Genomic DNA, 9,086 nt, shown 5'->3' on the forward strand with positions numbered 1-9,086 from the left:
GATACTTTGAGGCATTACTTAACAAACCAGAGATAATTAGGTCTTTCTTTGAGAGACAGTCTATGTAACAATGTGTACTACCTATAATTTTGTATGCTAAAATTAAACATAATTATAGAAAAAGAAAAGAAGGGAAAAGTGTTCTGGAATAATCAAGGGTAGTGATAATTTGAACTCCTTGTTCTATTCATAGGTGCCTTTGATCAGTGAAACAAAACCAATTAGCATCCACAAGATTATTGCTTATCAGAAAAATGGCTGTGTGAAGTCGATGAGTAAGATGTGTGGACCTGAACCAGTCAAAACAATACTGCATCACTTACCTATTCAGGTGGAACAAGAAGAAAATCATTCAGAAAGTTATACAGAGAAATACAGCAATAAAGACCACTGTACTATTGAAATCAATGAATTGGAAACAAATGTGTAACTGATAGTTACTCCTGAAGGTATCTGAAAACAAAAGAATATCCTGTAAGTGGAGTTGGGACATCGTCTGCTGCTTGAATGGGAAGACGTGCAATGACTGCCATGTGTGAACTGAGGTTATAAGATAACTGTGGACACCTGTGAAGACAGAAGGCTTCATGGAAGATGGGTTCCATTGGTTAGTTGGGTTAGTAAAAAGGAATTAATCACTGGACACATTTGGTTTACTTCGGGCAAACAGATATGATGAACTTTTTAAGAAGAAACCCTCTGACCTATTAAAATTGACTTCTACTAAATCACCCTTCCTCTGTCTTAATGAATATACCATAATTTCATTAATATTCTGTCCTCAGTTGAAAAATGTATTACTAGCTAACATTTGATTAAGGATAAACTGTGGGTGGTATCAAGTCATAGTTGCTGATCCTGAGTTATATTAATAAAGTGTTGTTATTGATCTCCTGATTTGGACATACTGTACAGTAATAATAAGCAGTGGTTAGTTTAAAATGAAAATGGTTGGTTCTGATCTCCTACAGCTGCACAGATGAAAGGAGAGAGAGCAGTACATGAACTCAGTGGCCCTGTGATGTCACTAAACTATGGTTTGGTGGTACATGCTACCTGGACCGAAACTGTTGTGTAACAAATCCTTGATTGCAACTTCATTCTGCTCTATTCAGTGTTCTGTGTGAATATTTGTTTTCTGGTTGCAGTCTAAAGTGATGGTTTTAATTTATAAAGCCCTATATGGCTTGACATCTAGGTACCTTTGGGACTGCCTCTTCCAACCAAGGTGAGACCTGTCTGAGGTCACTCTCCAGGGAGAAACTGTTAGTACTGTTCCCCCCCCCCCCCGCTCCACATATACACACACTTTGGGAGGTGAGGAGAACTGAGGCTCAAAAGTGTTGTTTTTCTATGATGGCCCCAATCATCTGGAATGGCCTTTCGATGGCAAGATTGGCTCCATCAATAATAGCTTTCTGGAAGCTAGTTAAAACTGAGTTATACTGGTGAACTTTGGGTGAATTGTAATATCATTGGGGCTGTGTTATGTGATTTTAATTTTAATGTAACTTAATTTTACTTTAAGTTACCATGGATGTTTTAGTGTTGCATTTTATAATCGTTATGAATCCTCCAAGAGTCACTTGATGTGGCAGTATATAAATTAAAGGAATGAATAAATGAATAAATGAATAAATAAATAATATCATTTGTGTATCCATGACCACATGGATTTCAAGTAGTCAATTTTTAATAGTAATTTAGATGGTCTTTTGACTGTGACTGTGGTAGCAACTATATAATGATAATGTATAGAAATACCAGTGTATATTAAGGATTCTCAGAGCCCTTTAATTTTTACTTTTTATTATTTGGAGAGATAAATTGCAACCAATACTGTTTATTACATATTATTTTGTAAGGTTTACAATGTATATATTATCATACTGTATTTTTGAACTAAGTAAGATTTTAAGTATTTTGTTTAATGGGGAGTTGTGGTAGAGAAGGGAGTCTTATTTTTAAGGTCCCTAAAAATAAAATATTAAGCCACATTCTAAAAGGCACTCTAAAACGTGATTCCCCATCACGTTTGCCTTCTAAGTGCCAGATGCATCCTTACTTTTCCTCCCTCCTTCCTGTCTTTCTTCCACATCCAACCCTGTAAGAATTAGTATGCATAGTATCTAAATCAGTGTTTTTCAACCTTGGCAACTTCAAGATGTACAGGTATGGGATTCTGGCTGGCTGGGGAATTCTGGGAGTTGAAGTCCACACATCTTAATGTTGCCAAGGTTGAAAAACACTGGTCTAAATTATAACAAACCCAAACCAAAAGAACTGGTGCTAAAAAAAGAGTACATAATGTTCTGTCATTCATGTAGCCTCTGTGTATGATAGTTATGGCCCAAATCCTTGTGTTATGAGAGCAGACTAAACATAGGCTAGAATCCAGCATACACAATTGTGACAACAATTTCATTGCAATGATATATTCAGATTTGTAATGTTCTTATGATTGCTGTCTGTAAATGCAAATTACTGATCATGCTTCTCCCCACCCCACACATACATGCTATATAAGGAATCTTGGGTTGACTTTCTTCAGATCCAGTCCAAATGCCCAACTCTACAGTCTTGTGCTTTTAATTTGGGAATGAAGCAGTTTGAGGCAAGTTTGAGATGGGAAGCAGAGCTGTGGCTTTTGAATTGCTGTGCCAATCTTACACCCTATTAGATGGAAAGGGGCTAGAGGGAATCAGGGTTTTTTAGCTTTAATACTTGTGCAGAAGTTTGAATTTCTTCTGTGCTTACTGTCATGATGATTCAGTAACAGAAATGTTGGATTGGACCCCCCATGACCCATGACAGAGACTAAAAAGATAATGTTGAGGACTCTCTCAGCTACAGAAGCTCATCTACTGAAGATGGACCAAATATTGTCATTCATGACACAAAAATATTGTGATAATAAATAGAGGAATAAGCTGTTTGCCACCAGTGTTGTTTGCAAAGAAAAATAAAATAGCATGCACTAAGTTTAGATTTTGGCAGCCATAGCTTATTCCTCCTTATGATGAGATATATCTGCCAACTTTTTAAACTTATTTCTTACATTTTTTAAAGCATGCTTTTCCTTTGGCAGAAATGTCCAAAGCAAAGAAGCTTCTTTCTTCTACCTTTGGACTGTGTAGATGCAACATAGATAGCTTCATGGAATCATCAGCAGTGGCCTTCACCAGGTTGACAGTGGCAGTGGGCTGGATTCTGGGGCTGTATATCTGAGGCAAACTTCCACAGACATTGTGATTGTGTGCTCTGTTCAAGGAAATCTGGCTCCTTCTGCAGCTGGAAGCAATTCTTTTTTTTAATGCCTGTCATGGGAGAAAGCTTTCTGTTAAATTTTGGCTTACAAGTCCTTGTGTGACCTCTTCCACTCTCTCTTCTTCAACACTCTCTCTTTTATATCTTGAATGTTTATTTCCACTGATCATTTATTATTCTTGTGATTATTTTACCCTGCCTTATTCCTTATATGAGAGAAAAAGAAATTTGATATTATCTAGTTTGGTGAGAAAGAGAGATGGGGCCATTTGGGAGGAAAAATGTTTATGAACTAAGCGTAAGGTTTTATTTTTATGGGAATTTGCTCATTCTCTTTCTTTTACTCTCCCTTCCTCTCTTGTATCCTTACATTATAAAATAGCTTCTATGTTAGTGATCCCAAGTGAACCACATATTTATTAAAATTGCTTCCAGCAAAAAATGTTTTTAATAAAACATGTCATTGTGAAAAAAAGGTCTATGTATTACTAGACTGAAATTATTTCTTTTTTAAAAAATTAACATATATTTAGTGAATTTCTATTTTAGTATAAAAGGTAAAATCTCCTTTGAATTGACCTCACTTCTGGTGAATTAATGAACACATCCATGTAGTTTTCTTGGCAAAAATATGGAAGGATTATATTTTGTGGGGATTATATTTTGAGACGATTATCTCCTCCTAAGGTATAAAGTTCTTTTAATAGATATTTTGGGGATTCAAAATTCAAATCTACATTTGAATGTGAACATTTTCACTGTAAAATTTAATTTTGAATGCTTTTGACATTTTCTCTTTAAAATTTTAATTTTGAATGCATCTCTCAGCTGTAAAGTCTGGTAATCTGACAAATACAGGACCACTTTCTACATTTGTGCCATATGCAGTATGGCATTACATATGAGAAAATGCTTTCTAATTAGAACCATCACATTCCAACAGTTATAAATAGCCAAATATTGAATACCACTGCTTATTGCCAATCAAGTGAAGTCAACTATTATACATCAAATGTTTTACAGATATTGTTTTCCAGATTCTTCTCCAAAGTTCCTCATTGAGAAAATAATAAACAATGACCTAATGCAATATTATCTGTATGTACTGATTTTCCAGTTGAATGTTAAAGTAGTAAAGGAATGTTGGGTGCATTTGAAGCCATGCTGTCAATTTGTCTCCATGTAAACAGTGCTTCCGGAACATTATTCAGACTGTTCTAGAATAAGAAAGTTCTTTCACTCACAATCTGACACAGCAAATGTATTGAGGGTAGAGAATTTGAAACAGAGACCCCAAAAAATCTGTGAATTTAATTTCCCAGCTAGGAATACTGTATGGCTCCATTTTCATTTTCCTACAATAGTTGTTGCAAATGTTCATTATGAAAATAATATGTGCTTACAATAACTGTAAGTTCTCTCCAGGAGAGAACAGACAAAATTCAGATGGCAAAAAACAAATCATCTGCAGTTCAGAAAAGCTGTCTGTATAGGATATACTGTACTTTTGTGTGGAAATGAAATTGTTTTGGGTATGTTTTGTTTGCATTGTCCCCTTGAAAAAACATTAACATTTTCTAAAGTCATTCCTAGAGCACGAGGAAGAAAAAACAATTCCTAGACCACAAGGCAGATTAACAGATGAAGGGAGAACTTGCTATGAACTTTCATTAAATAACTCAGATTAATTAAAGATTAAGGATAATATTAATGAGGAAATTTTGGAACGCAGCATTACTTTCATCATTCAAGTTCATATTAACATAATATAAATGCTGAAACTCCTTTCTATGTGCGTCTAGAGAACTTCCAAAGCACTGGGATTGGTTGCAAACTCTTTTCATTTTGCTTCCTTTTCAATGACAGATGTATTGGGAGAAAGCGAATGTGTGCATTCTGCTCAAGGAATATTCATCTTGAAAATTTATTTTAATTCTCTTCATTTTTATTTTTAACTTTCTGGGAGCAGGACTATGCAGACTGAAGATTCATGTGTCTTGATGGCTGCAAACCTTAGAAATACCAGGCAAGGTGTTTGCAAAACCAAACAGGAGAATTAAATTCTCCAGTTACAGACTGAAAGTTACGTGTTCCTCAGTCTGAATTCCAGGCTTCCCTTTGCCTTGCTAATACCATGCAAAGTTAGAGTGTGGACAGAGAAGCACTGGAGTTCTTGGGCATTCGGGAATGCTGGTTAGCATCAAAGAATGCACCCTCCCTTGGACAGAGCAAAACAGCTGTTATTGTTGTGCAGGTGGGGACTGGAGTCATACTAGGCAACTGTTCCTTTGCCCTCTCATTTGTCATGTAGCTTGACTCCCAGCTTTAAGCCCTGACATCTGATTGTCCTGCCCGGTGAAAATAGTGTATTGAATAGCTATGGGTATTGGAAACATACCCTTGTATCTAGGTCCATCCAGCGCTAGAACAATCACTGTCCTCCCCCATTTTTTTTTCTGTAGGATTTGGGGATTTTTGAGATTAATTGTGGGGAGGGAGTATGGAGGAAAAAAGGTAGAGAAAGTTCCATTGTATAAGCGAACATCTGCCTGTGCAACTTGAGATATTCCCATAGACTATGTCCTAAATCCCACTCCTCAATACCTGAGAGTTCACACTATGCTATTGCTTACATTCTTCCTTGTCCTTTGAAAACACATACAAAGGTTTTATTCTTAAAATTGAGAACATTGACTTGGAGGTGAAACCATGTTCTATTCCAGTTTTCAAACATCCAGGAGAACAGTATATTTTTCTTTGTTTTTCCATTTGAAAATTGGTCTAGCAGTTAAACTAAAATTTTTGACCAGATTTTTGGCTAGAACATGTTTTTTAACACATATTCTGAAATTTCAAGAGCAAAGGACTGGCAAAAGCTGAACTAGAATACTAGACTAAGAGAAGACTGACTCATTCAAATTGCAATTGAATGATGAAGTTCTGCAGGTGTTCAGTCACCATCTCTCATCTAATATTTATATTTGTAGATTAATCCAAATCCTCCTCCATCATCATCACACTTTTCCTTCAGGTGTTGATTGTTCTCCTTCCCTCCTCCAATTTTACTAAAACACTCCTGTGAGTAGGTTGATCAAGGAAATAATAACCATCATGTTTTTTAAAGTTGTTTTTAAGTAGCACTGCATCAGCTGTCTTTTTTTGGTCATATTTTCATATCCAGTGGAGTCACAGAGTAACACAGAGTAACATATTGTATGCTATGATGAATTGCTTGAATTAAGACTCAGGACAATATTTGCCTAATAAAGTGAGGTTATCATTAGGTGCTCTAGGTCAATAACTGCAGTATGTTACATTTTTGTAAAACTGATAGCAAAGAGTTGCCCAAGAATCAAGAAAAAGATTGCATCCATTCATAATTAAGGCCAAGCTCAGTTCTGTTAGCCCAAAACTTGGAAAAATAATTAATCTTAGCAACACAACTTCTTACCAAGATAACTGGATATTGTCTTTCACTTCATATAGATCCAAAGGGGATACATACTGTGAATTATTAAAATTTCAAAACTGCATTTTATAAATACGTTTTGAAATGTCCTTATTAAAAAAAGTTCATCTGTAATATTGAACAATAATGTTATAAGAACCATAACATTTTTACAGAGCACTTCAAAAATTAAGTGAATATTCAGATAAACAACATTTCCACCCATCTGTTTAATGGTTTTAAACATCCAGACTGTAATTTGTGCATAAGGAGCTTTAATGGAGCCCTTCTGTGCAGCTGAAATGGTATCTTGCACAACTGGAATATTTTCATATATGAATGCATTTCCTGATAATCAAATATATTCATCTGGAGATTTTACATCAGGATGACCACTGAAGAATATGTGAAATAAATGTGTCCTTTTTCTTATAAAAATCATAGTAATCACACTGGCTGTGGGGAAAAAAATCATAGAATATTTTTATTAGGACAAGTAAGTTTTACAAAATTAAGAAAAATTGGGGAAGGGTAAATGCGGCTAATCTTGGAGACTTTGATTTCTGTTTCCTTGTTCAACTCCTCAAATTGTAGCCAGCATATCTGATTAATTTTGCTTGCTGGAAACCAGCAGACTAGCCTAGTGCATCATGTCCTCTACTGCTTTCATCACTGTCCATTATCCTTCTTATTATTGCAGAGTTGAGACACATTGAATACCATTCACCAGATATAATGAGCAAGCAGGTGCTATTGTCACCATGCCTTGTTTGACCTTTAGTAATTTAGTTGGCCATCAATGCAAGATAAAGCTGGACTAGGTAAGCTTTTGGTCTAAATCAGCAGGATTTATTTATTTATTTAGCGACCCATCTCACACAAAGTGACTCTGGGCGGCGCACAACAATTGAATAAAATAACATTTTTTTCTTCTTACGGGCCTTAGGGAAAAAAAAAGACATTTTCTGCTCATAGAAAGTAGAGTAATAGAGACCTTTACTCAAACTAGCTTCCATGGAGGACATTCAATTTCTCCATCTGATATCACAGTGTTTTCCCCCCAACATTTAAACAAAACAGGAGAAAAGCCATATTCCTAGAAGACTTCTTTTAATCCATTTGTAATATATAGATTATTTTTTACTAATAATAGCAGAGCAGCGTTGTCAGCATATACACATTCTGGAAATTCGCCATTCCAAGCTTTACATAGGAGGCACTGTAAGAATATCACTTTTGAACTCCCTGATAACAACAGATATAGGAATATTGAATTATGCATTCTGGGTCTTAAGTATCCAATTGCAGGTGCTGACGATCTTTGGGTTGTTTCACACTGTATGGTCCTGATGGAGGAGAAGCAAGATTGATACAAAAGTCTGGTTATTTTAGATGATGTTTTGATTTGGATAAAGCCAACTGAACAGAGACAAATTATTTTATTGAATTGTAATATTCCTATACAATTGTGTCTGTCTCTCCACGCCTACTTCAGTTTTTTAGAAATAGTTGGCTGGAATCTTACCACTGGATGTAATTTTAATATGTGATGCATATAACTTAGTAGTTACAAATCTGGCAAAGTGAATTGCAACTTTTAAATAATGCATTAGTGATAAAACAGCTCTCTGAAAAATATTGCTTTGGCACCATTATTTTACAAGATTTCAAGAGGACATTTTGCTGCTGGAAAATATCAAGCTGTCCCAACAAATTATTACAATGTACAGTAAATATTAAAAATATGTGATTTCCCCATAACAGAAGCTCTTGCTTTTGTAAAAGCTGTCTAAATTACTTTCTCTTCCCAGTTCCTGTCCTTGGTGGAATAACAGCTGGATGTGTATTGTGCAATAATGCAATTGTTTGGAGAGGCCCAGTATGGGAAGGATGTAAATGGCCACTGTGATGTCAAGATTTCTTGGCAAGTTTGGTTGGCATAGATATTTATCAGGTGTTTTCCCTACTGACCTATAGTTAGAACCTAGATTGTAACTGCTCCATTTCTGCCAGGTTCTTTGCTAGGCCTCAGCAAAAGCACAACTATTCCCCTAATAAGAGGAGTGCGCAGTGAAAAGTTGTTCAGGAATAAGAGGAACTTAATAAAAAGCTATCCAAAGAAAGAGCAGGAACTTCAAGTAAAGTTATGAGTGATTAAAAGGAACAACTGCCAAATGTAAAAACTGGATTTCCACATAGCTGTAGCCAGAGAACTACTGTAAGGTGGCTTCAGAAAGTCTGCAGGTAAGAAAAAACAATCCAATAGGACTGGCAAAGTGTTGCTGATAGAATGGCCAGCTAGCCTACCTCGTAGCATCCTAGGTTTCATGAGGCCAAAAGTCCAGTCTCAAGAACCACAAGAAAAGAGAAG

At 35.7% G+C, this 9,086-nt stretch overlaps 1 protein-coding gene across 5 annotated transcripts in view; it reads left to right on the forward strand.

Moving 5' to 3' along the window:
* The window catches only part of SLC1A7 (solute carrier family 1 member 7), a 49,241-nt gene extending 44,877 nt beyond the window's left edge, over positions 1-4,364 (forward strand). For all 5 annotated transcript variants that reach the window (XM_088154200.1, XM_088154201.1, XM_088154202.1 and 2 more), the window contains one exon: positions 194-4,364. In XM_088154200.1, the coding sequence (XP_088010326.1) occupies positions 194-430 (237 nt within the window). In that variant the 3' untranslated portion in view covers positions 431-4,364. The remainder of the gene's footprint in view (positions 1-193) is intronic.
* Positions 4,365-9,086: the final 4,722 nt, after the last annotated feature.

This window comes from Python bivittatus, unplaced genomic scaffold, assembly GCF_059951505.1.
Source record: "Python bivittatus isolate LINGU-HERP-01145 unplaced genomic scaffold, Pbiv_v1 ctg000700_np1212, whole genome shotgun sequence".
NCBI classification, from domain to species: Eukaryota; Metazoa; Chordata; class Lepidosauria; order Squamata; family Pythonidae; genus Python; species Python bivittatus.